We start from the raw sequence: 27,905 nt of genomic DNA, 5'->3' as shown, positions 1-27,905 counted from the left end.
GATCTCATAGTATCCCTGCCATTATCTCTCAGTCCACCCTTCTGATCTAAGGTCTTTTTTTCATGTGAGTTCCTTTGAATGAGGGATCCCCACTGGCAGCTCATTATTGTCAGGTTTGCTTTTTGGACGTCTTGCAGGCAGAGTACACCAACCACAGTGTCATGAGGCCCAGCATTAATTACCAACTTAACAGGCTCAATTAGTACCATTCAGGAAAGCTTAGTGCACCTTTGCCCCAGATTTAACAGGACAGAGATGGGAAGAAAGCAGTGCCCTACATGAATCTTTCCACTCAACTAAATGTCAACCACCACCTCCAAACTCATCTCAGGAGTGGGTATTAAATTCGACCCTAATTAAAGGACCTGCTACTCTTACATGATCTAAGTAAAATGTGAATCCAGTCCTACACTTTATGCTTGATTCCTACTGTTTTGTAAAGTCATCTATCAAGCTAGCTCACTTACAATTACTGTTTGAAGAACCATCATCACTCTCATAGTGCAACTCAGGTTGGGCAATATGTGTAGCCCTGTTACTTTGCCAGGGTGTTTAAGCAAATTAAAATGGACTAAAAATTTCTGAGATTTAGTATTGGATCTTTCCCTTTTCTGATGTTTTCAAGAGCTTTTAGGCTCTTTTAGTGTCCATCCCAACTGTATATTTCGTATCATATTACCTCCCACTGTGTATCTGCCATAATTTTGCCACTGTACACTCTATTCCCACTGTATCATCTATCATTTTGCTGTATATGCACTGTTATATTGCACCCTTTATCGCATACCTTCAGCTTCCCATTATTTATCTTATATCAGATTGTTTTCAACTATGTAGCCATTCTCTGCACTACATTAGTACAGTGGCACAGTGGTTAACACTTGTCTCACAGCACCAGAGACCTAGGTTCAATTCCCACCTCGGAGTTTGCACATTCTCCCTGTGTCTGTGTGGGTTTACTCCAGGTGATCCAGTTTCCTCCCACAGTCCAAAGATGTTTAGGTTAGGTGAATTGGCCATGCTAAATTACCTGTAGTGTGAGATATAGGGAAATGGGTCTGGGTAGGTTGCTCTTCAGAGGGTTGGTGTGGACTTGTTGGGCCGCAGGGCCTGTTTCCACACTGTAAGTAAACTAATCTTTATTACTTCTATTACATTGTTTAATAATTTATATTCCATATCATATTATACCTCATAATACACCTACTATCATTTACCTCTCACTATATACTATTACTATCTGCCTTTCTCAAGTTCTTAGTCACTGTGCGCCACTATATTTTTGGCTACTGGGTACTTTCAATTACACTGTCTCAATAAAGTCTGAAATAATGAAATATGAGAGCTCCTGTAGGACTTGAAACTGCTAAATACATCTTCCTAGAGAATACAGATTGACTACAGATGCTGTTTACAATGTGATATTATGTTAAACATCTGTATTGCAGCAGTTAGCTGAAAGTGAGACCGATCAAGTTGGCCTGTATGCACAAAGATATTTCATTCTCAGTTGCTAAGATAGCTATCGCTACAGCTTTTTGGAAAGATGAGGTGTAGAGACAGAGACGTGTAGCATATGCAGTGAGTAACACCAAGAATATTGAGCTAATAACTTCACCTTTAAATTAATTAAATCTCTTAAGCTTTTCTGGACACATCAGGCCATGGTAAAAGTAGCATTATCATTTGCTTTTCATCATTGAAACATGAAAGGGAACTGACAGAATAATTTCAGCATTCTGTTCCTATACTGACAGGATGAACAGCTAAATTGTTTAAAATAATCTAGATAAAAGGTATACAAATCACAGACTATCTTAATTAATAGTTAATATATTTTTAAATTAATGAACTTATCAAAATATCTTTATAAATTAATCAACACTAAAATATACTCTAGGAGAAAGTGAGGACTGCAGATGCTGGAGATCAGAGCTTAAAAATGTGTTGCTGGAAAAGCGCAGCAGGTCAGGTAGCATCAAAAGAGAAGGAGAATCGACATTTCGGGCATAAGCCCTTCTTCAGGAATTTTTTGAGGAATCTCGAGTGTGGGGTTAAGTACATGAAAGTTTTTGGTACTTACTGTCTTTAATTTTCGATATGGCTAGAAAGAACTGTTTGTTTAGTGTATGGATTCTTCTGTGGATGAAGAAAAGGACCTTTGCAGGTCTGTGAGAGTGTTGTCCTGAGCTGGGGTAGAGCTGACTGTAGGGAATGTAGGTAGCGGCGCATGGCTGCAAGCGTGGAGCGGAGGATCCGGAGGGACGTCTGTTGCTGGAGGCTTCGGATTTGTTGTAGGTACTAGTTGTCCTGGTTGGGTCCAAATTTTGTTGGTCTGAACGTAGTCCGGAGTCCATGTGGGTCAGTCGGTTCCGTAGACAGGTGCTGAGAAAGGAGATGGGGCTGTGGTAGCGACTCTGTTTGAGGATGTGGCTGAAGAGCTTCAGGGCAGAAGAGATTACCTGGGGGGTGCAGTGAGAGAGGGACTCACTGAGATCCTTGTAGAGGGAGGAGGAGAGCTTCTTCAAGGAAGGCATCCTTGCAAAAGAATTCGCAGTAGGTTAAAATCAACTAGGAGAAAGTGAGGACTGCAGATGCTGGAGATCAGAGCTTAAAAATGTGTTGCTGGAAAAGCGCAGCAGGTCAGGCAGCATCAAAGGAGAAGAAGAATCGACGTTTCGGGCCAGAAACGTCGATTCTCCTTCTCCTTTGATGCTGCCTGACCTGCTGCGCTTTTCCAGCAACACATTTTTAAGCTCTAAAATATACTCTGACCTCTGAAGAAGACATGAGGAAAGCAATGACCTAGTAATGAATGACTGGCAAGATGAGTACCATTGATTTCTCAGAACCAAATGGATTGGGGATAATTATCAACTGAATGGTCAGGTAGCTAATATAATGGGGAAACTAGGAGGAAGAAGTGTGATGTACTTCTTGCAATGAACAGGCAAGATGGATAGCATACTGGTCAAACATGGGCTGATATAATGGAAACATACTTATGCAGTACAAAGTGAACAGACAGCAAGATGTGCATTGAGTAGAGTCTTAATCCACTTTGTTAATGACACATAAGTTCTCTAGTATTGTTACTCAGCTACTCCCAGGCCACAAACCACTTCACAAGTGAAGATGCAAGTACTTGAGCTCACAGGTTCTACCAATACGATAAAATTGAATACAAAGAGCCACAATCAGAATGGTGCTGATTGACTCACCGATTATGATTTGCTACCTTTGATTGCATGATTGAGCCTGGAAACTTGTTGCCTGTTTAAACTGAAACTGCCTTTTGCTTCTTAATAGATTAAGTGGCTTGTTTGTTTTCAACAATATGTTATCACATTGGGAAATGCTGGAACAAACATCCAAGTGGATGATTGTAACACCATACATAACAGCTCAATATCCTTGTGTCAGTTATTTTTGATATGATAAGGACTTCGCTCAACATATCAACTTATTATTAAATAAAAATATTCTGGTTAAGCATAGGATGGTAAGTTTTACACTGAATATTATTTTTAAAGTCTAAAGCCATAAAAATATCATTGTTATCTAATTAGCAGTAGCCCTGCCCTATTGGGTTCAGTTGCTTAATTTTTGAGTCAATAACATGGATGAAGCCAAATCCCTCAATTACTTAAAGCATGGCTGAATTAAAGCACCCGCATCTTCCACATTTTATAAGGGCATGTTTGGAGATTCGGAGTAAAAAGTCAGTGGGGGAGGCAGGTGCTGTTCCTGTGTATCTCCATGCCAACTATGGTGCAACCAATCAGCACCCTCTTCTCTTGTTGTAATATAGTTCTCTTTCCATGTTAGGTTTCTTGCATCTCAGTCCTGATTTTTGCAAGATGAAAAGTTTCAACTCAAAGCAATTGCTTATATTTGAGTCACTAGGATTCTCTTGAGTCTCCCTTTCGGAACCATCTCAAGCACTTGAACAAATTTTTGTGTCTCAGTGACCAGGTCATAACACAGTCTCCAGGGTTGGTCTGATCAGAGCACTGTACATTTTGATCATGAATAATTATCAATTATGCTTAACTGTTTTAGCTTTTTTTTTGTAGTTCAGCCTCAAATTGTGGGTGTCCATCCCTAGTCGGTCTAACAATTGAATAGCTTGCTAGACAACTTCAGAGGACAGTTAAGAGTCAGTTGCATTAGGAAAGATAACAATGTGAAAATAGACCAGACTTGGTAAGGTTCCTTTTCTGAAAGAACATTAATAAAGCAATTTTTTAAAAAGGAGATTGGCTTTATGATTACTTTTTATGAATACTAGTTTGTTTTGTTCCAAAATTTTAAAATTGAATTTAAATTATCAAATTACAATAATTGAATTCGAATTTATGTGCTCTGGACTACTAACCCAGTAATAATACACGTTAACACCAACTTGGTTTGATTAATCGTTGTCCTACATCAGTCGGACAAACTTACTACAGTCTGGCTCTCATTCCATTTTTTTCTTCAGCTCTCAGCAAAACCCATGCAGTATACATGTGTAGCATCCAGCTTATGTGTAGCAACTTGGACCAGATTATATTAAATTTCCTCTGCTTCTTTATTTCCACATTATGCTCATTTAATCCAATTCACTTTTGAGTTAGTTCCTGCAATTCACCATCTGTCCTACTCTGGTGTTTCCAGGATAAATAAAAACATGGGGTCTGAGACATCTTCATAAAGAATATGTTTCACAAATTGTGATCAAAATGAGAAATGTCAGGACAGTGGAATCAAACTCAAACAGTGGATTTACAGAATCCTTTGTTGGCAAACAAGTGCGGGCCAGGTGTACCATAACCAAATATTAAGTAAAACTCCCACTTCTCTCCAAAATTTATCCTCAGTCTCAAATTCAGAAATCATTTCCCTAACCCACAGTTCCCAAACCAACATTCTGTGGTCTCTTACTCTGAGTGTGTAGCCATGCATTGCCTAATTAGGAGCAACCTTTCAGCAATCCTTTGAAAATACACAGCTTTTACAAAACATTCCCCTTCCAATTCTATTGCATTGTGACAGAATAAATAGCTGCTGGCTCAAGACTCCATGTAAATTATTTTCCACATATAGAAGATTATTTGTTAACTGTCTCCTCATTCAATTCCCTAAAATTACCTGAAAAGGCAAACTTAAAAAATAAAGTACAGACTTTTTTCCCAGTATATCAAGTTGTCGAGAAGCTCTGGGATGAACTTGTTTTCTTCTTGTACTAATTTGTTTGTCATTCAATTTTCAATCATTTGTTGCATTTGGTTTTGGGACAGGCCAAGAAAGACAGTCAGCAACAGTGGAACACTGTGACAATAAAGATCTTGCTCTACATGTTCCACTTGCTGTCTTTGGTTTGGGATTCACATAGACAAATGTTGCTTCCTTTTCCATGGGTGAACTCTGCACTTGTCCAGTAAAGACATTTGTATAAATGTTTGGATTCGGCTGGCAGTGGCTGTAGAATTGGCGATACGTCGTTTGCATTATTTCTGATCTAGGATGAACAGCTGTTATCAGTGGTCGACCTCGTGGGACGAGTAGCTGAGGAATCATCACATCTGTGGATTGCAGATTTCTGTGATGCCAGAAATCTGCTTTGTATGTGGATACTAATGGCCATTGTTGTTGTCTGTCAGTCTGAATCGGAATCCAGGAAATAAAATCTTTCTTAAATTCACTGCTTCTTCCAAAAGCAGTTTTTGCCCGACTTATAGCATTGCTCTACAGAAAAGGGAAGGTAAATCAGTTAATTATTTCTAAAGTATTTGTATTGAGGATCTCCAAGTAAACTGTTAAATAAGGCTAAATATCTTCAAGCGATCCCAGAATAACTAACACACTTATGAGAGTCTTATCCAGGGTTTTGACGCTTAACGTTTCAACTATAACTTCTCTTTAACCATGCAAAAATAGAAACTTGATTCTAACTAAAAGTATATCCCTTGTCAGTACTCTTACCATATACAGCTTTACTTTTTAAAAAAATCATGAAATCCAAAGGACTCATGTGGTAGAACACGTGAGTTTGCAAAAATCTGCCCATTAAAAAGTAGTACAAATAAAAATAAAGTTATTTAATTGAGACAACAGAATGGGAAGCCTTAGGATGTATGAGGAAGCATGGGAAAGGAGAGTGATGAGGAAAAGTGAAAAGCTAAATATAAAGAAATTTTGAAAGTCAACTGCCATTTTCTGGTTTTAACAGCAATAGGTTTGGATGCCAGGTGAATAACCTACTCGGTGGAAGCAAGTTGGTCAGGAAACCATTTTAACATCTAAAATGTTATCCCGGTCCCAGATTCAGTACTGACCTTGGAAACCTGACAGATGAAGAGGATAAGAGTTGCTAAATGAACACGTCACTGCTCTGCCAACTCTGCCTGTGAGGCAAAAGGAGTTGGAATGCTTCATTCTGGTCCACTTAGTGTAGCTGTTTTCAACCAGGCAATTGGATATTACTCTGCAATTAGCTCTTGCCTGGTACTGGATGTCTACCCATCCAGTCAGAAAATCTCTTAGTGTGGCTTGCTGGAGCCAGGAAAGAGAATTTTAAAAATGTTAAATCATGCTCCTAAACTTATTCATCCAAGTTTCCCAGCTATTATATCACTTCCCGATTAATATTGCAGCATTAACCCCAATGATTTGAAGATCTGAACAGTGCTTCTTTCTGGTAAATGGACATTTAGCTACTATCAAAATCCAACCTTGGGAACCTACGCCCTGTCAATGCTTTCTGACATGTGTGACCTTCCCTACATGACCAAAGTTCTGTGTACTCACTGGCTGAAAACAATGCTGTTGCTTGTACCCAGAGAAAGGCATCTCAGCCCAAAATGCACCTGCACAGATATAATTTTCAATCAGTGAACACTTGCTTGAGTTTTTAGTTGATAGCCTTTTCATATTCAGCTCAGAAATGACTGACAGGATAGAATTCAGGGTAAGGCCTGAGGCAGTGTTGTAGAACAGAGGGACCTGGGGTGCAGGTATGTAATTCTTTAAAGTTTGTGTCACAAATAGACAGGATGGTTAAAAAGGCATTTGACATGCTTGCCTTCATTGCTCAGTCCTTTGAGTGTAGGAATTGGGAAGTCATGTTGAGGTTGTACAGGACATTGGTGAGGCCTCTTCTGGATTCCTGTGTCCAGTTTTGGTCATCTAGTTATTGGAAGGATATTATTAAACTGGAGAGAGTTCAAAAGAGATTTACCAGGATGTTGCCAGGTATCGGAGGTTTACGTTATAAAGAAAGGCTGGGACTTGTTTCACTAGAGCGTAGGAGGTTGAGAAGCAATCTGATAGAAGTTTATAAAATAATGAGAGGTATAGAGAGAGTTAATAGTAGTTGTCTTTTCCCTAGGATGGGTGATTTCAAGAGTATGGGGCACATTTTTAAGGTGAGAGGAGCGAGAGTTAAAAAAAAAGACATGAGGCTAATGTTTTACGCAGAGGGTGGTTTACGTGTGGAATGAACATCCTGAGAAAGTGGTGGATGCAGGTACAATTACAATGTTTAAAAGACTTTTGGATAGACACATGAATAGACAAGGTTTGGAGGAATATGGGCCAGAAGTAGGCAGGTGGGATTAGTTTAGTTTGGGATTACATTCGGCATGGATTAGTTGGAAGGAAGGATCTGTTTCCATGTTGTATGAGTCTATGTCTATGACCTTATGGCCAGAATCCTGTTTTATTAATGTTTACTTTCTGTGGTGCAAACTTTGAAACTGCACAGTTGGTCTGTCCAGCTAGATTACAGTTGTGAGCTCCGCTAGCTTTCTCAGCATTGATACTTTTTCCCATGGGCCAGATTAGTGATCAAGGGAAAAAGAAAGAAAGGCCGCTAAACCTGCACGAAGCCAGAGATTTGGGAATTTATTGTGTTAAGAATGAAGATATTTTTAAATGTATTATTTATTTACAATGGTTACATATAAGATGCTCTGGTGAAACGGATATGTAAAAATGGCAAATGAAAAATTAATGTCAAGGAAATGCCAAGCTTTACTTCGGTGTGTGGGAATATTCTGAAAGGTCAAAAAGAGAAGTGTTAGAAGTGAGTTTCTGTTTATGGAGTTTAGGATGACTTTTATAGGTATCTGACTTTTGACTCCTTGAATGTCAGTATCCATCAAAGGGAATTGTGTAAGTCTCCTGTAGCTCCTTCATTGTGTTCCTCTGAATCTCCCAGTGCTTAACTTGAGATATTGTAAAGAAAGATATCAGTAGGAATGCACAAGTTAGAGAAAGGTAAGTAGATTTAAATACCTACATAATTTGCAACAAATGCTGGCTTGTACAAGTATCCTGATATTTTAATATATTTTTGTATTTTATTGGTCTGGCAAATGTTTAGAGCTGTAGAAAACCTTTCAATTTTGATGGGTTTGAAAAAAGAATTGACAACAGTATCAATCTGTATTAATGATCTAGACAACAGTATTTGGAGTGCTGCCCTCATATTCCTAGATGTCATCAAGACATGTGGTGGTATCATAGCTTTTATTGGAAAATAAAATTACAACCTGACCTAGATTGTTGGAAGAATGGGAAGATGATATTTATATCAGATAACTGGAATGCTATGCATGGGGAAGAGCTATAACACCAAGCATCTGTACTGCATGTTAGACTCTGTTTTGAAATTTATTGTGAGAGATCTAGATGATCTCTCACAACTGACAAGCTATAGAAAAATAATATTATGATATACAGCTAAGAGGATTAAATATAAAACAAAATACAGCATACTGGGGTGAATTTTTCTTTTGCATTTGCGGAATGTTTTCCTCAAGCAAGATTCATGACATATAGTCCACCATGGCCCATGTAATTTTTCTCCCACAATCTTCTGCTCTTCACCTCATTACTTTGCCATTGGTCTCTTCATTGCTGATCACATGAAATCATCCAGCAGCAGAGGCAGAAGTGCTCACCTCTGTGGGTATTTTGTGACAGTTGCGCCAATGGCACCATATTTAACCCCTAGCTATACACCATTTCAGATGCTGGAACCATGAACTGGCCATCATACTCTGGTGCTCCACCATTATCCTCAAAGAAATGGCAGAGAAAGGCAAATTAGCTCCTCAAATCCCTGACAAAGACTTGGAGGTGCTCATGGACATGATGATAGAAAAGAGAGCAATCCTTTCTCTGCTGAGGGAAAAATGGGAACTTTTTCACCAATGCTTATGCCGCTCAAGGTATAAAAATATTCTGCCCAGTATTAAAATTATTTTTAAAAATGGGGATTTACCAGGATGCTTGCATTCACAGTAAGGAATTTCATACCTATTGTGAACTCTATTTTTGTGATTGTGTGCAGATGTTTACAAGCCAAGTAGATTGGTTTTCAGCTAACTGAGCAGGTTAGAGGGTGTGGTGCTGAAAAAGCACAGCTGGTCAGGCAGCATCCAAGGAGCAGGAGAATCGACGTTTCGGGCAAAAGCATCCAGAATAAAGATTTCTGAACCACAAGGGTCTGGTTAGCCAAAGGGCGGTCATGTCAACATCAGAATCTGGAAGCATAGACTACCGAACTGGCTTTCCTGTTTTTTTACGGTGATCAGTCTATTTTTCATGTGAGTAAGAGAGTCAAAGAAAGGGAGAGTTTGGGGTGGTGGGGGGTTTAGACTTTTAGGTAGTACTATTATGTGCCAATAGTTTATACTTTGTTTACTTGTAGCTAAAAGTCAAATTACTTGTAAGAAATAATTCTTGGTTCGTACAGAAACGTGGTCTTTGCTTTCAATAAAACTTGGTTTCAAAGTCATATAAGTTGGGGTACTGTCCTTTCTTTTAAAGAAACTAGCATATGGTATAGCTATGGGAATAGAGGATTTCAATTTATAGTTCACTACCCAGTGGATCATAACAACATATTTTTAAACTCCAGAACCCCTCATTGGAGTAAGCAATTGTTAACAATTACCCTGTAGTCCCATTTTATATTCTCTGCTATATCCAGCGAGACTGAAATAAAACATGTCGTTGATTTACCACATCAATTTGAATGAATCATAACAATATTGAGTTAGATTAGATATCAAAGAGTTTTATGAAGGATCATTGACTTTGGGAATTAATTATTGGTCCATGCTGTAGATGCAGACTCACTGCAACTGTTCGACATGAAGATGGATAAATTCCTAGCGGAGGGTGATGTTGCTCAGTGCAAAAGATAAGTGGTATGTAGGTAAGTAGCTTGTAGCTACTGTCATCTTCTAGAAATTGTTTCTCATTATCTTTGGGTGATCAGAGTTAAATTTCTCAAAATTATTTTTCAGTGAAATAGCCTGATGATCAATCTCCAATGTTTTTCTGCCTCTTTCAAAAGATTACTGGCAAACAGAGAGCACTGAGGGTCACCTGGAATGCCGATCCATCACATTTGCAACCCTCCCTCTCTAGGGCTTTCCTGGTTACTGGTCGAGTGTTGTTTGGACTGTTTGATATTGTATTTGTCTGAAACCAGCAAGCTGCATTGAGATGAAGCAGCTCGCCTACCATGTGCAAATGAGATCCAAACTTTGAACTGGTTCTTGTCTTTCCTTTCCAGATGGTGGCTGGTGGCCAGTGTGAAATACTGGTAAACCACCCAAAAGTTAAAATCAGTCTCATTATTCTGGGAATTGTTTTGGGTCTCTGATATGAAGTGTCAACAATTTTTGGTACTGGAATTTGAGGGAGTGTTATTATCATATACTTGAACCTTAGAGACACAAAACATTTAACAATATAGATTACTGCAAATTATTTCTACTGATATCAACATATCATTCAAGGTTATATTGTGTTGTGATAATACATAGCAACAGTGATAACCCGAATTACAATAATCACGGCACTTCAAAAGCATTGCATGAATTGTGAAGCACATTAGAAGGTTGCCGCAGCAAGCTTACAGTTATTTTAGTTCCATGCTTTTTGTTTGTGTTCCATCCTTTTCTTGAATGGTTTTTGTTTTATATTTCTTGCAAACTTCAACGCAGCCTGAAGTGGGGTTAGTGTGAATCAGGAATTATGTATTGCAATTTCCCCTTTTTAATATCACAATTCTTTAACTTTATGATTTTGTTGTTGGAACAGTACAGCCTGGATTGTACAATTGCAATATTAGGCATTCTGTTGTAGTAATGAATTAAAACATAAAATGTCACATTTTTAAAATCTTACAAAGATTGACTCCATGCAGAATGAGATTGAAAACTTGAAACTGTTCCCATTTTGAGCCAAGGTAGTTGATTGGCATTGCATCAACAGCGATTAGATTATTTAAAAAGTAGTATTAGCTACAAGACTGAACTTTCTGTGGCATGTTGAAAAGGCAATTCCATCAAATCATTAAAAATAAAGAAGCTAATGGCAATGTAGCATAAGGTGACAAGTAAATTACAGACATTATTGCTGCATTAAGTATCGGTCTCTAGACTTACATTCTCCAGATATGTGGCACTGTCGTGAAACACTTGCCGACTATCATGTTTGGAAAAGTTGTGTTTCAAAGGGTTCTCCTGAAACCAGAGTAACACCCATGTTAGTCAAAGAAACTGAATGGTGGTCAGTGAGACACTACAGTGTACAACAGAATATGCAACATTTAACTGGGTCACTCATTAAAATATGGCCATCTATGATGGCTAAGGTGAGCTGGTCCATGCATTGGATTGTGGGAGAGGTCTCCTGAGGCCAGCATGGAATCAAGTCGGCCAAATGGCATCCTGTGAGCCCTAATGCCACACACTAAAAAGAGTATGGAAGAGATTCTAATTGTCCCTTTTAGCTTGCTATCATGTGTGGCCATAAACCACACATGATAGCAAGGAGGTTAAAGAGGTGTATCTAATTCTCAAGCAAGGAATATGAATAAATGTGGAGGAGCAAACTGGAGCTGCAATTCACTAAGTAATTGCTTCTTCAGAGCATTAATATAGGGTTTCAAATTTCACCCATCAAATGTGACATTTCAAGAGAATCCATTACATAATTCCTGTTGTTACTGCTGACATTCACGTAATATTGACTTCACATCCTAAATTTCACTTTTAACTAAATGCCTGTGGTAATGATTATTCAAGGAAAATTTTCAACTGCTGGTTGTTCATTTATCACCTGAGAAACAGGAGATGAACAGAGATTTTACATGCTCACTTGTCAGCCTCATTCAATTTTAAGACAGGCTTTTGAGACGACAGGTAGTAATCATGCACAAACCTACGCAGGAGTTTGTTAAAATATGCAAAATGGGAACAATTGCAGGATTCAAATTGCAATTTTCATGGTGAAATGACATGAGTATGAAAAGTGCACAATTGCCAGTAAAGTAAGGTCCAAACCTAGAAGTGACCTGAGCTTTGCTAATGTAGAAATTGGGCAGTTGGCACAGCTACAAAGCCAATATTGTACTTGCTTTGAACTGAAACAAAAATCTCCCTTATAAACCTCTGAAAGCAGTCTTGTAAAAGATAACTCATGCAACAGCCAATTGAAACATTTCAAATTTATGGCAAAGTACAGTATTTCAGAAAGTTCATGCCTGAATAGAAACATGCCAGAGGAAAAAAACCTCCCATTAACAGCACATAAGATGGGGATAAATATTTAGGGGTTGCAGTCTGGTGAATATCCCTGATATCAGCAAATATTTTGGAGCTAACTGGAATCAAGTACTTTGTGTTTTGGATTGATAACATGACATTTATTTTCATGTTCACGCTTTCCACGGGATTCCCTGTTCACTGTGATAAAAAATATATGTTTGATGTCTGTAATAGCTGGAAACCATTTTCTTCAATAGCTTGTTTTGGGTCTTATGTTTGAACACAAAGAAATGGATTTGGTCAAATTTCTACCTCATTACATGGTTAATTTGTAGGTCAAGCATCACAAAATTTTGCTATATTATAAATGTTACACAGGACTGTGACTTTCAGTCTTTTAAGCGCTACAAAGTGAAAACAGCAAAACCCTTTTAATATTTCTGTGTACAGTCTAAACTTTATTAATGAGTAATTGTGAGTAATAATCACATGGATTATTCATGATGGGTAATTAGAAAAAAGTCTGCATGACACAAATGAGATGAATTGGTGCTTTGTTCTTGTATGACTAAACCCCTGATATTATGGATTATATCACTAATGAGTACTGACGAGTTTGTGCATAGATTACCTGTAAATGACACTTCAAATTATTCCTGAGTTTTATGATTAATCAGTATTACAAACACCTCAATATATTTATGTTTCATTTACTTAGTTAATTTTGTTAAGTCAAAGACATCTAACAAATTGGTTCGAAAATTTCCCCCACTTTTGCATGAAAAGGAAGCTCGGATTTTCCTCGCAACTGTGACTGTATAAATGTTATGAACAAGACTATGAAAACTTGCAGATCTCTCTTCCTTAATTGTAAAGTGGCATTAGTTTACAATAATCTAAAGATGTTGTTATAATTATGAAAGTGAAGAGGGCACAATTTCTTCATATTGGAAAATCGGTACATCAACGTAAAACTGTAATTTTGTTAAAGATTGTAAGGAGAGAAGTTAGGAGAAATGTATTTAATAATATTAAACCCGAAGCTTAAACAAAGACAGGCTATTGGGAACAACATGGGATGCTTTTATTTTATTTGTTCATGAGATATGGCTAACCAAGCATTTATTGCTCATCCCTAATTGCCTAGGAGGCAGTTAAGAGGCCAAAACATTGCTGTGGGTCTAGAATCAGAATAGGATAGGAGATGTCCTTCCCTAAAGTAAATTAGCAAACCAAGTGGGTTTTTAAGACAATCACCAGTCACCATAGTAACCATTAGGCTAGCTTTAAAAAAAATCAAGTTTAATTTTGATATTTGCAAACTGCTGTTTTACTCTACAACAATAATGTGCAAATATTAAGCACTGTTAATTTTGAACAAAATCACAAACTATTTGACAGAGATGGTGGTCCAGAGGTAATGTCACTGAACTAGTAATCCAGAACCCCAGGCTAATGTATTGGGGCAAGAGTTTAAATCCTACTAAACCAGATGGTGAAATTTGAGCTCAGTAAAAGAAACTAGAATTAAACTCTGGCTCATTGACAAACATGTCAGTAATTATAAAATTGACCTATCTGGTTCACAAATGTCCCTTAGGGAAGAAAGGTAAAAACAATGACTGCAGATGCTGGAAACCAGATTATGGATTAGTGGTGCTGGAAGAGCACCGCAGTTCAGGCAGCATTCGAGGAGCAGCAAAATCAACGTTTCGGGCAAATCCTGATGAAGGGCTTTTGCCCAAAACGTCGATTTTGCTGCTCCTCGGATGCTGCCTGAACTGCTGTGCTCTTCCAGCACCACTAATTCAAAACCTTAGGGAAGAAAACCTGTCCTCTCTACCTAGTCTGGCCAACATGTGACTCCAGACCCACAACAATGTGGTTAACTCAACTTAATGAAGGGCTTTAAATGTTGGCTTGTCATGAATTCACATGATTTGATTTGATTTATTACTGTCACATACAGTGATAAATACAGTGAAAAGTATTGTTTGTGTGCTAAACAGACAAATCATACTTTACATAAATACACCAGGGTAATAGAACAGAGTGCAGAATAGAGTGTTACAGCTTCAGAGCAGATGCAGAGGGAGATCAATGCTAATATGTAAGAGGTCTGTTTATAAACTTGATAAGTCTGAATTAACCATCATAAAACAGACCAAAATGAAACAACCCAGAGGAGGAATTTAGAGCTTGGTCAACGACATGAGTTTCACGAAGCAGTTTAGAGGGGAGAGGCATTTTCACAGTGGATGGCTGAAGGCATAAGATTGAAATGGTGGATACTTTAAAGCCAAATAGATAGTGCAGCCTGTAAATCTATGGGAGATAACTGAAAGGTAAAAGGATTTAAGCAGAGGATGAACATTTTAACTTTGAGGCATTAGTGAGTGGAATAGTTGGGCAGGAGGGATAGAGATGATAGGTGAACAGGATTTACTGTATGGACTGCAGAGTTTCTACAGATTTGGGTGACTGGAAATTTCCTCAGAGCTGCTGCTCCACACAGTAATTTTGCTGAAAGTATACAGTGGCAATAAACCCTGTTACCTTGAACAACAAGGTTACCACCACTAGTAGTTCTGTGCCACAAGAGCCTCATTTTATGACTCTTGTTCATGTTTTGGGCTGTGGGGAGTAGTTAAGACTAGTCAACTTTATTTCACCTTGGCCATGCCTTGCTTCTTTATTTAACTTATAATCCTAAATATTGTTCTGATCAGTGTACATATAATCAGGGAAAGTATTTAATAATTTCCAAACAGTAAAAAAAATCTCCTAAATTTAAACATTCTTCTGACATAATGGCCTAATAAACTGGCAACCCGCGGACTAACGGTGATTTTGCAGTTATTTACAAAATATTATATCGATTGCAAACGGAGAATATTGCAATCAGAAAACACGCGAATCGGGACTAGACAGCAATTGCTGATCTCCGCTACCCGCCCAACAGCCAAATAATGTATGGGATTGTTTTGGTCAATGTGATTGATACTAATAATTTAAACTCACCCGGAGTCGTTTTATAAGTTTCTCGGGAGGGGGTGGCTTGGCCCGTTGTCTGTATTCCTGAAATATGTCATTCCGTGATTTACTGCGGGCATGTCCATGAAATCCAGTCGGAAACTGTAGGAGCGAAAGACAGCGGGAAAGGTAATTGAACAGTGAGAAAGGCGCAGCAGGGGTTTCCTGATGCAGGACTCCTAAGGCATGCACAGATCCATTGATTTTCAAAGTGACTTGCTTACCCAAGACCCAGTGATGGCTCCAGCCATGGTGTCTGATAAAGTTTATTTGAGCTTTGTAGGATTGGTTTCCTAGGAAGCACTGTTAACAAAGAGCTCATGTTCACCGTTTACTCGGTTGCTAAACTACACGATGAAGAGGCGCGACCGATTTGTTACTGCAAATTTATACTTGTAAACCTAACATGACTGAAATGGTAAATTTCGATTAATTGCTCAAACTAAACACCAGTAGTAAAATAACCTCAAAACATGTAAAGTCTATTTGTAAAATCCGTCTATCAATTGATCTCATGAAAGGGCAAGGGAAATACAAAATGTACAATTTGATAAAACAAACATGATATTGTGTGTCAGGCAGCGAGACAGAGAAAGCAAGAGAAACTGGGAGTTATACAGAAAGGGGTATGGGGGTACTATTTTGAGGACATATGTAACTATATCCGCTGCTCACACTCCAATAAAAGGATAAGTCAGATACAATGAACGCCAGGAAACTCAACCTTGTGTTGATTCTAATCAGACTTGACTGTAGCACCTTCCGTTGCATTCTCCCACAAGTCAAATTCTATCTGTACGCTTCAACTCAAACCTTAACAGAGTAATAGATTCTGATAGCTGGACAAGAGAGCGACGGTTTATTTTCATGACCAGCAGACATGTGAGCTATTACAGAATACAATTAGGTGGATCGAGGAGAAAGTGAGGTCTGCAGATGCTGGAGATCAAAGTTGAAACTTTATTGCTGGAACAGCACAGCAGGTCAGGCAGCATCCAGGGAACAGGAGATTCGACGTTTCGGGCACAGGCCGAAAGAAGAAGGGCCTGTGCCCGAAACGTCGAATCTCCTGTTCCCTGGATGCTGCCTGACCTGCTGCGCTGTTCCAGCAATAAAGTTTCAAATTAGGTGGATCGGCCATGCTAAATTGTCCGTAGTGTACAGCGATAGATAAGCCATGGTATTATGTTGGGTTAAGGGGATAGGTTGTGGGGCTGGGGCTGGGTGGGATGCTCTTCGGAGGGACGGTGTGGACTCGTTGGGCCGAATGGCTTCTTTCCGTACTAGGGATTCTATGATTAACAGCACAATTGTCCTCGTGTACAGTTGTCGCCAGTTACCTTCAGGACGCTGCTGAGTTAGCTGCAACAAGAACATTTATCGATTTGCTATTGCTGCACTGTGAACCGGTTTGAGCAGATTGCTTATGCAACTGCGTCGGTGAATGACCAGGATTGGAGTGCCTTCTCCAGATAGAGCAGAATCAGTGAATGGATTATACCCCTGTAGGTAGGTTGTGCTAACTCGAGATTCAAACAAGAAATCTCTTAATGTGCTCACAGTACACTAAAGGACAAGAACGAGTCAATAATGAGTCTGATGAGGGAAAATTAACGAGTGCTGGAAGTACACAGCAGGACAGGCATCATCAGTGGACAGGTTGGCGACCTTTCAGAACTGGAAGAGGGAGAGGTACAGGATGATAATGCAATAAATTCACATGATTTGATTATGGTAATAATCAGAACTATAGAGCAACAATGAAGATCTGGGTTCATCAATGTCCAGAATCCTACTACATTAATATTCAGGTTTCTATTACATTCACTAACAGCATCCTATTACTTTCAGATTCAGGATATTGCCACATTACTGATCATGGTACCATTACATTAACAGTCTGTTGCCTATTGCATCAACAACGAGATCTTATTGCATAAATAATCAGCATCCTAACATTTTAATAGTCAGGATCTAACTACTTTAATTACACAGTTCCTATTGCATAATCAGTAACATTCATGATATACAGGTGCCAGACATTGGCCATCTCCATCAAGAGAGCATCTAATCATTGCCCCTCGACATACAGTGACATTACCATCACCGAATACCCCAATATAATCAAACCGAGAGTTACCATTGAACAGAAACTGAACTGGAATATCCATGTAAATACTATAGCTACAAGAGCTGATCAGAGGCTAAGAATCCTACAATGGGTAACTCACTTTCTGAGTCTCAAATCTTGTCCACCATCTACAGGGCGCAAGTCAGGAGTATGACAAAATACTTTCCACTTGCCAAGATGAGTCCAGCTCCAACAACACTTAGAAGCCTGACACCATCCATGACAGGCTACTTGATTGGCACACATCCAGAAACATCCACTCTCTCCACCATCAATGTTCAATAGCAGCAATATGTACTACCAAGATGCAATGCAAAAATTTACCAAGCTTCTTAGCACACTACCTTCAAAACCCACAACCATTACCATCTAGAAGCTCATGAGTCTGGCATGACTTCTTCAGAACTGAAATGAGTCATAAAATAGGTTATTTTTATTACTTTTGACAGAGACAGAGAAGGAGTGATGGTAGAAAGCCCAGTGCAAGAGTCAAAGGGGTTATTGAGCAGAAAACAAAATGTCAAAAAGGGTATAAATTAAGGTTTGAAAGGGAGAGAATTGGGCCTTTCTACTAAGTGTGAAGTAAACTAAACACAAACAGAATATACAGTATCCACATTATTTTGCCTTTAATATTTTGTATAACAGGCAAAACAAATTCAGTGCACTCCATCCGTGCTTCACTGCTTCCTGTGTCTGAGAGAGTTGGCTTAAATGCTTGGTCTAATTTTTAAATATATTACTTTTTTCCAATCTTCTAACAATAAATCTCTTGCTGCTTTTAACTAGTTATTTGTTACTGATGGCCCCTCACTTGGTCATTATCCTTTGTTTTGTTTTTCACTTTCATGGTGGCTCAGTGGTTAGTACTGCTGCCTCTCAGCACCAGGGTCCCAGGTTTGATTCCAGCCTCGGGTGGCTGTCTACGTGGAGTTTGCACGTTCTTCCTGTGTCTGTGTGGGTTTGCTCTAGTTTCCTCCCACAGATCAAAAGATGTGTAGGCTAGGTGAATTGGCTATGCTAAATTGCCCAAGCATTAGTCAGAGGGAAATGGGTCTGGGTGGGTTGCTCTTTGGAGGGTTGGTGTGGACTAGTTGGGCCAAAGGCCTGTTTCCACATTGTAGGGAATCTAATCTAAAACACTTATTATTTTGATTTTAATGAAAGACAACATAAAAAAAAATCATCTTACAATTTACTTTTAAACTTCCCCTTCCGTATCCATTATATTGAATTATATTGGAAAGCATTTTCTGCAGAGAGTAGTGTACAAATTGGAGTACTAACATAGAGATATAGACATAGAAGATAGGAGCAGAAGGAAGCCATTCGGCCCTTCGAGCCTGCTCCGCCATTCATCACAATCATGGCTGTTGTTGAGCTCAAAGGTTGTGCTATCTCCCCACAACGTTTGATCCCATTCGCTCCAAGTGCTATATTTAGCCACCTCCTCATTAAATACTTTGGCATCAACTACTTTCTGTGGTAATGAATTCCACAGCCGCACTACTTTTTGAGAGAAGAAATGTCTCCTCATCTCTATCCTAAATGATCCACCCCAAATCCTCAGACTGTGACCCCTGGTTCTGGAGGCACCCACTATCAGGAAAATCCTCCCTGCATCTACCCTGTCTCGTCCTATTAGAATTTTATAAGTCTGTATGAGATCCCCTCTCACTCATCTCAACTCCAGAGAAAACAATTCTAACCTAGTCAATCTGTCCTCAAACATCAGTCCTGCCATCCCCTGAGTCAGCCTGGTAAACCTTCACTGCATTCCCTCAAGAGCAAGAATGTCTGTCCTCAGAAAAGGAGACCAGAACTGCACATAATTTTCTCGGTGTGGTCTCACTAAGACCTTGTATAACTGCAACAACACATCCCTCTTGTGCTCAAAACCTCTTGCAATGAAGTCCAACATACAGTTTGCCTTTTTTACCATCTGCTGCATCTGCATGCTTACCTTCAGTGACTGGTGCACAAGAACCACTTCCCTCTCTCAACTTACGCCATTCAAAGTGAATAACCTCACATTTGTCCAAGTTATAGTGCCTCTGCCATTGCTTTGCCCACTCACCCAACATCCAGATCATGCTAAAGAATCTCTGCATCCTCGTCACAGTTCACCCACCCACCAACTTGGTATTATCTGCAAACTTTGCAATGTTACACAATGTTAATACTGTCGTATGTATCTGTAATTCTATGTGTACATTAAGTTAGTTAACCATATTGCAAAGAACAATTTAATATATTAATTGAAACTGCTCATTGAAATCTTTACATTTCATGTCTTGGAAGCCAATAATTTTACATAAGTTAATGGAATTGTGTCAAACAAGCTATTGTTCATAAAATTTTCTTCACTAACATTATCCTACTTTGAATAAGTCACATTTGTTGATCAGCCCATTAACATAAATGTATGAGTACATACCCAATACGTGGGTCGTGTTTAATCCTTCAAGGAAGCTACATGCAAGGGTAAATGCTGGGAGGACGGATCCTTAATGCTAGCTGATAACAAGAAAGTTTTTGTAAAATGTTTTAGGTATAGTCGTTTTTAAAGTCCTATGATACTGTTAAGAGATTAAACATCCATTAATTAATGACATAATTGTTTACTGTGCAAGAGTCCATTGGTGAAATGTACGTTAATTCTTTGTTTTTCTCTCTCCTCTGATGCCAACCATCTAAGTTCTCCAGTATTCGCTGTGCTTGTTTCAGATTTCCAACATCCGCTGTATTTTATCTTTACGTTAAATCCTTTGGGCCCATCGTAAGGATTGTAAACAAGTAAAGTTTGTAAACCAATTATTTATTTCCATTGGTTTGTGTTTGAAAATAATAGCAACCAATTTCTGATACCGATCTGTTTACCATTAGGAGTTTGCTTCTGGATTACAGAGACGGTGGGTAGGTTCAGAATCATGATGTGCAGGAACTTTAGTGCATAATCTTGTCGAGATCATAAACGTCTGGTAAATAATGATGGGCCTCTATCTTGTACACGTGCGAAAGGCGTTGCCTCATTGCAGCTCACGCGCTTGCAGAACGTGAAACTGGATTTCCCAATCGGCGAAGGCGGGCACATGACATCCAGGCCTGTCAATCACTGTCACTGCGCATGCTCAGTGTCCTTTCACTGGGCCACGCGCTGGTTTTCATTTCCCGCCTTTCCCGCGGCGCGCGGTGTTGTTACCCGGGGCACCATCAATTTGCAGTAGTCCGTCTGATTGATTGAAAGAGGGTAGTTGTAGAAGATTAAATGGACACAGAGGGCTCAAACCTCGGTTAGAGGACACGCAGCTTCCAAGAAGAAGGAATAGAAACTGCAGGTGAATCTTAGCACCTGCGAGCGCTTAAACTGCTCGGGTCACCTTGGAGCTGCCAACTTGTGGGAGTTGGTTGTCAACCCAGCGAACACTCGGTGCATGCCTTAAACACACACTTGGGAATGGGTCACCAAGTTCACAGCAAGGTGGGCCACAAGTGAACACTGGCACTCACGAAATCTGACGCAAGACGTACATCGTTGTTAGTATTGAGTCAGCACATTTGCTTCAGGACTTGGTAGCGTCTGAACTCATTGAATCGTCGAGGCCATAAGGTGTGGAAGCAGGCCTTTCGGCTCACCGAGTCCACACCATACCCTCTGAAGATTATCCTAACCTGTCCCCATCCCCAACCCCATTCCCATAACCCTGCATTTGTCACGGCTAATCTATCTAACCAACTCATCCCTGGAGACTATGGGCAATTTAGCATGGCGAATCCACCCAACTTGAACATCCTTGGACCGTGGGAGGAAACCTAAGCACCCAGAGGAAATCCCACAGAGAAACGGAGAGAATGTGTAAATCATTGGCATCAAGTAATCGCCATCCCCTCAAGTTTCAGCTCAGTTTGTTTATACTGGGTAAATAGGACAGAGGATGGAAGGAGCTTTACTTACCCACCCCAGTTCATTTAGGTAGAATATCTGAATGTCCCTTCACTTTGCCCCCTATGTCTACTCCAACCAGATTGGGACAGGGGGGACAAATCAGAGAGATTTCAAAAAAGGTAGGGAAACAATGAACAGCACTACAAAGTCAGTTTATGAAAAGCAAATCAGCCATCTGCCTGTCAAAATATAAACATCATGCTGTGTGTATTGTTTTCAGAGAAACTGACAAAATTTAAAGACAAACGATTCAAGTATAAATAAATGATGTTCTTCATTCAGCTTTTAGAACACTGATAAATGAGAGAGTGATAGATGTTTGGCAGTGTTTAAAAAGCAGCATTTAATTAAGGGAGAGTGGATTTTAAACATGACATGTTTCGTGATCATAGAAACCTGAAATTCCCGTGGGAGATTTGTTACTTAAACCTGTTTAGTGAGGATGTTTACTCCATCTTATTCATTTTCATGTACCTGTAGCAGCTGACAGCATTCTTGATCTTTCTGTAATCTTTAAATCGGAGATTTAGCAATTGTAAGGTTTCAGTGGACATTTATTAAATGTAATTTGTAACAGATTGTGGTAAACTTAGATATCCAATGCAGAATATGTGTAGTAGGAACAGTAGTAAGGCGTTTGGCCCATTACTGTCACTGTGGTATTAACTCCACTTTCCTGCTTATTCCACATAATTCTTGATCAAAAATTTATCTAATTCAGCCTTAGGCATCTTTGGTGACTCAGCCTCCACCTTTATGGAAAATAATTCTAAAGACTAATGAAGAAAATCCTCCTCTTTTCTATCTTAGATGAGAGACCCCTAGTTTAAGAATTTTCCCATAAGGTTAAATATCCAGTCAGCATTTGTCCTGTTGCTTCTGCTCAGAATCTTACATTTCAACAAGCGTGCCTCTCATTCTTCTAAACTCCAATGCTTATAAGCCCTTATTACTCAACCTTTTCTCATAAGACAACCTCTTCATCCCAACAATCAAGTTAGCGAACTGTTTTAAAAAAAAAGGATGTGGGCGTCATTGGCAGAGCGAGCATTTATTGCCTATTTTTACGTGCCCTTGAAAAGATGATGATGAACCTTGAACTGCTGCAGTCTACTTGTTATAGGTATTCACAATACAATTTTGGAATTTCAGGGTTCTAACAATGACGGAATGGTGATTATATTTTTAAGTCAGGATGGCGAGTGTCTTGGCAGTTGGGAACTTGCAAGTGCTAATGTATCTGCTGCCTATTTCCCTCTGGATGATTTGGAAGTTGCTTTCTAAGGAGTCTTGGTGAATTTCTGCAGTGAATCTTGTAGATGTACATACTGCTGCTACTGAGTGTCAGTATTGGTGTGACTGAATATTTGTAGATGAGGTCCCAATCAAGTGGGACGCTTTGTCCTGGATGCTGTCAAGTTTCTTCAGTGTAATAGGAGCTGCATTCATAAGACAAGTGGAGCCTATTCTGTCACACTCTTGGCTTGTGCCTTATAGATGCTGGGTAGGGTTTGGGAGTTAGATGGTGAGTTACTCACTGCTTGATTCCTAGCTTTTGACCTGCTCATATTGCTACTGTACTTACATGGCTATTGCAGTTCAGCATCTGGTCAGGTGTATTCTTTGATGGTAATGCCAATGAAAATCAAGGAGCAGTGGTTAGATTCTGTGTTGTTGGAGATGGCCATTGCCTGACACTTGAATGGTATGAATGTTACTTGCCTGTTGTTTACAAACCTGAATATTGTTCAGATCTTACTGCATTTGGATATGATTACTTCAGTATCTGCAGTGTGATAAACGGTGCTAAACATTGTGTAGTCATCAGCTAATATCCCTACTTCAAACCTTATGATGGATGGAATGTCATTGATGAAGCAGCTGAAGATGGTTGGGTCAAGGAAATTCCCCTGAGGAACTCTTGCAGAGATGCCTTGAAGCTGAGATGACTGGCCTCCAACAATGGCAGCATCTTCCTTTGTGTCCAATGTGACTCCAAGCAGCAAAGAGTTTTCTCACTGATTCCCTCACTGTCTCTATGTTTGCTCAGTTGGCTTGATTTGATTCGATTTATTATTGCCACATATACTGACATACGATGAAAAAATATTGGTTTGCATGCTATACAGTCAAACTTGGTCAACTGCAACCTTAATGTCAAAGTCACTCACTCTTATTCCATATCTGGTTTAGCTTTTTTCTTCTTAGTACTTTGGCACAATGAGGTCAGGAGTAGAGTGATTATGTGAAACCCAACATGAGTGAGCAGCACGGTGGCACAGTGGTTAGCACTGCTGCCTCAGCGCCAGAGACCTGGTTAGCACTGCTGCCTCACAACGCCAGAGACCTGGGTTCAATTGCCGCCTTGGGCAACCATCTGTGTGGAGTTTGCACATTTCTCCCTGTGTCTGCGTGAGTCTACTCCAGTTTCCTCCCACAGTCCAAAGATGTGCAGGTCAGGTGAATTGGCTATGTTAAATTGCCCGTAGTGTAAGTGGAATGGGTCTGGGAGGGTTGCTCTTCGGAGGGTTGGTGTGGACTGGTTGGGCTGAAGGGCCTGTTTCCACACTAAGTAAGTAAAATGAGGATCAATGAGCAGGTTATTCCTTTTTAACTACCATTTGATACCTTTCTATCACATTTCTGATGATCAAGATTAGGCTGGTAGCGTGGTAATTGCTGATTTGGGTTTGTCCTGCCTCATGTATGTGGGTGGTTGACGGGTATATGCCAGTCTTGTAGCTGCACTGGAACTGCTTGCCTAAGGTGTGGCAAGTTTTGGAGCACAAGTGTTCAGTACGATTGCAGGAATGTTATCAGGGCTCAATACCTTTGCTGTATCCAACCATTTATTGATATCATGTGCAGCGAGTGGAATTGGCTGAAGACTAGCATCTGTATTGTTCCTTTGGAGAAGGCTGAGATGGATCATGATCTCTTTCACCAGAGTTGTTAGAATCTCAGAATTGCTTCCAATGCAAGTATGTGTCTCCTTAAATAAGGAGACCAAATCTATATACAGTACTCTAGCCATCGTCTCACCCTGTACAGTTTAGCAAGATTTCCTTAGTTTTATAATCAGTCCACTACAGAATAAAGGCCAATGTTTTAATGGTGTGGTACAATTCAAGATGGCTGAGTTGGGTTGTGGGTAACAAGCTAGCAGGCCCTGACAATTATTTTGGAGGAGGAAGGTACTACTGAGTAACTGTAATGATGCTGCTTGCAGAATGACCATCGCAACCAGGGGGTACCTCAATGGGCTGTGGAGTGTCATTAAGAAGGGTCCGTTTTGAACATTCAAAATCAAGCAAAATACTGTGAACATTGGAAATATGAACTAAACATGGAGAATACTGGAGAAACTCAGGACGTCTGGCAGCATCTGTAGAGAGAAACAAAGTTAATGTTTTGACTTCTGTATGTCTCTTCTTCAGAACTGTTCTCTTTTGGAACACATTGGGAGGCATGAATTTGACACAGATCTGTGTAATCTTCACATTTGACAGGAGGCCCACATGATGGAGCTAGAACCCCAAGGAGGCAGGTAATAATTAGCCACACAAGTGGCTCGGTTAGTCTGCCGACTGCTGTACAAACATCCACTGGCAATGTATCATAGGGGCAAGATGAACTTGGATCCTATCCTGATGCTTTTTCCTGCCATTTTGCCAGCTATCCAATCTGTGCCCAAACCGCTTTTAAAATGGAGCCTACTATCTCCAACATTTTCACAATCCCTTCGTAGTATACAGAATCACCAATCTAGTTTAAATGGTCAGGTTCTTGAGAGGAATTTGAATGCACAGCCTTGACGTTAAGCTGAATGTGCCAGTTAGCTTATATCAGTTTAAACAAACATTGTAACGATAGTCTTCTGTGAAGAATTTACTTTTGGAAGTGAAACTAGGCAAATGAAGTATAAATTTGAAGCAAGTACACACACATAAATAATGCTCAAGCGTATCTGCCTTAAGGAAAAGATAGTGCTCTTTCTTATTTTATCGTTTTTATATTTTTTATTTGAGCCCTGAAATTACCATACATCGTGCTATTGTACAGACAGTTAATATGCTCATGTCCAATTGTTCATGTCAGTCATCTTAATAAAGTATTAACTCATTTAAGATCAAAAAGGGAAATGTCTCCATTAAAGTATTGGAGAGAAGAATTTAAGTTAAATATGTTGGACATTCACCAAATAGCATCACACTCAGTAATTTTCAGATCGTAGAACAAATTTCATACTTGGTGGGATGTTTAAGCAGTGAGCTACAAGAAATCTTATCCGCACACTGTATTCTACTTGTGTTCTCCACAATGTGGACCTGGATTTTCCAAAATTTGTTCTTAAGAATATCTCTTGAGGAATGAGTGGAACAGATTGTACATAGCAAAAATCAAAGGGAATGTATTGGTGATAAAGGACTGCTAAAGATATAAAGTGGGTGTAAATAATAGTTACGAAAAGGGAGAAAATTGGCCCACTTCACTGAAGCAAGCTCAACAAGGCAAGGCCATAGAAGAAGAGATGTAAGAATAATGAAGGAAAGAAGTCATGCTCTGAAGTTGTAAAATTCACTATTGAGTCCTAGCTGCAAAGTACCTGAATAGAATATTAAATGTTGTTTCTCCAACACTTAATGGTGAAGGCCTAGGGATCGAGATGTTAGCAGGGGGGATTATGGCTTATTGTAAAAGCAAGTAACTGGAATCCGGCCATTTAACCAGACAAAGTAGAAGTGTTCCATGAACCAGTCATCCAATCTGTGGCTCTGAGCCTTTGTAAAGGAGACCAGATTGTGAGCAGTGAATACAGTGGAATAGATTTTAAAAATTACAAGTAAAATGCTGCTTCACTTGATGTTGAGTGTGGGGTCTTGGACACTGAAAAGGGAAGAGGTGAATAGGCAGGTATTACACTTCTGTGATTTCATGAGGGATGCCATGGGAAAGTGATAGAGAGTGGACCATGGCATCACAGAGAGAATGGCTCCTGTGGAATGCTGACAGGAGAAGGGAAATGTTTTTGTAATCCTGTCAACCATGACTGGGGAGGTGGTTAGAAGCCTTTGATGATCCTGCTGGAGGTGGCGGAAATAGTTTAGGATAATTCTTTGCATGTGAAAACTGGATGGGTAGAATTGAAGACAACATAAACCTTATTATTGTTCCAAGGGGGAGAGGAAGTGGTGAAGGCAGAAGTGCAGGAGGACTGAACAAGGAGGATAAAATAGTCAAGATAGGAAGAAATAAGTTCAGTTGGGGAGGAACACTTTGGATCTGCCAGGACAGTCCCAGAATCATAGAATTATACAGCATGGAAACAGATCCCTCTATCCAACTCGTGCATGACGACCATATAACCTGAGCTAGTCCAATTTGTCAGCATTTGGCCGATATTACTCTAAACCGTTCCATGTGTACCCATCTACATTCCTTTTAGAACTATAGAATCCTGTTTAGAATACTGTGTTCAGTTCTGGTTTCCCCGCTATAGGAAGAATGTTGTTAAACTTGAAAGAAAAGATTTAGAATATGGAGCAATACAGTGCACAACAAGCCCTCGATGTTGCGCCGACCTATGAACTATTCTCAGCTCGTCCCCCTAACCATCATCATCCATGTGCTTAGCCAAGGATTGTTTAAATCTCCCTAATGTGGCTGAGTTAATTACATTGGCAGGTAGGGCATTCCACACCCTTACTACTCTCTGAGTAAAGAACTTGCCTCTGACATCTGTCTTAAATCTATCACCCCTCAATTTGTAGTTATGCCCCCTCATACAAGCTAACGTCATCCTAGGAAAAAGACTTTCACTGTCTACCCTATCTAAACCTTTGATCATCTTGTATGTCTCTATCAAATCCCCTCTTAGCCTTCATCTTTCCAATGAGAACAGACCCAGGTCACTCAGCCTTTCCTCATAAGACCTTCCCTCCAGACCAGGCAACATCCTGGTAAATCTCCTCTGCACCTTTTCCAAAGCTTCCACATCCTTCCCAAAATATGGTGACCAGAACTGTACACAATATTCCAAGTGTGGCCGCACTAGCGTTTTGTACAGTTGCAGCATGATATTGCGGCTCTGGAACTCAATCCCTCTAGCTAACACACCGCATGCCTTCTTAACAGCACTATCAACCTGGGTGGCAACTTTCAGGGATCTATGAACATGGACTCCAAGATCCCTCTGCATATCCACACTACCACGAATCTTACCATTGACCCAGTACTCTGC

General features: G+C 39.7%; 1 protein-coding gene across 1 annotated transcript; it reads right to left on the bottom strand.

Moving 5' to 3' along the window:
- Positions 1 to 2,675: 2,675 nt before the first annotated feature.
- Positions 2,676 to 15,853, bottom strand: LOC122558902 (ciliary microtubule inner protein 7-like). Its single transcript, XM_043707835.2, has 4 exons — positions 15,812 to 15,853; positions 15,576 to 15,689; positions 11,451 to 11,528; positions 2,676 to 5,730 (listed from the first exon to the last, which is right to left on the bottom strand). The coding sequence occupies exons 1-4, from the start codon at positions 15,836 to 15,838 to the stop codon at positions 5,251 to 5,253; spliced, it is 699 nt and encodes a 232-aa protein (XP_043563770.1). The 5' UTR covers positions 15,839 to 15,853; the 3' UTR covers positions 2,676 to 5,250.
- Positions 15,854 to 27,905: the final 12,052 nt, after the last annotated feature.

This window comes from Chiloscyllium plagiosum, unplaced genomic scaffold (genome assembly GCF_037043375.1).
Source record: "Chiloscyllium plagiosum isolate Xiang-an unplaced genomic scaffold, Cpla_swu_hap1 HiC_scaffold_14, whole genome shotgun sequence".
In the NCBI taxonomy this organism is placed as follows: domain Eukaryota; kingdom Metazoa; phylum Chordata; class Chondrichthyes; order Orectolobiformes; family Hemiscylliidae; genus Chiloscyllium; species Chiloscyllium plagiosum.
Note: the sequence above shows the minus strand (reverse complement) of the source record. Positions and strands in the feature narration are given on the sequence as shown.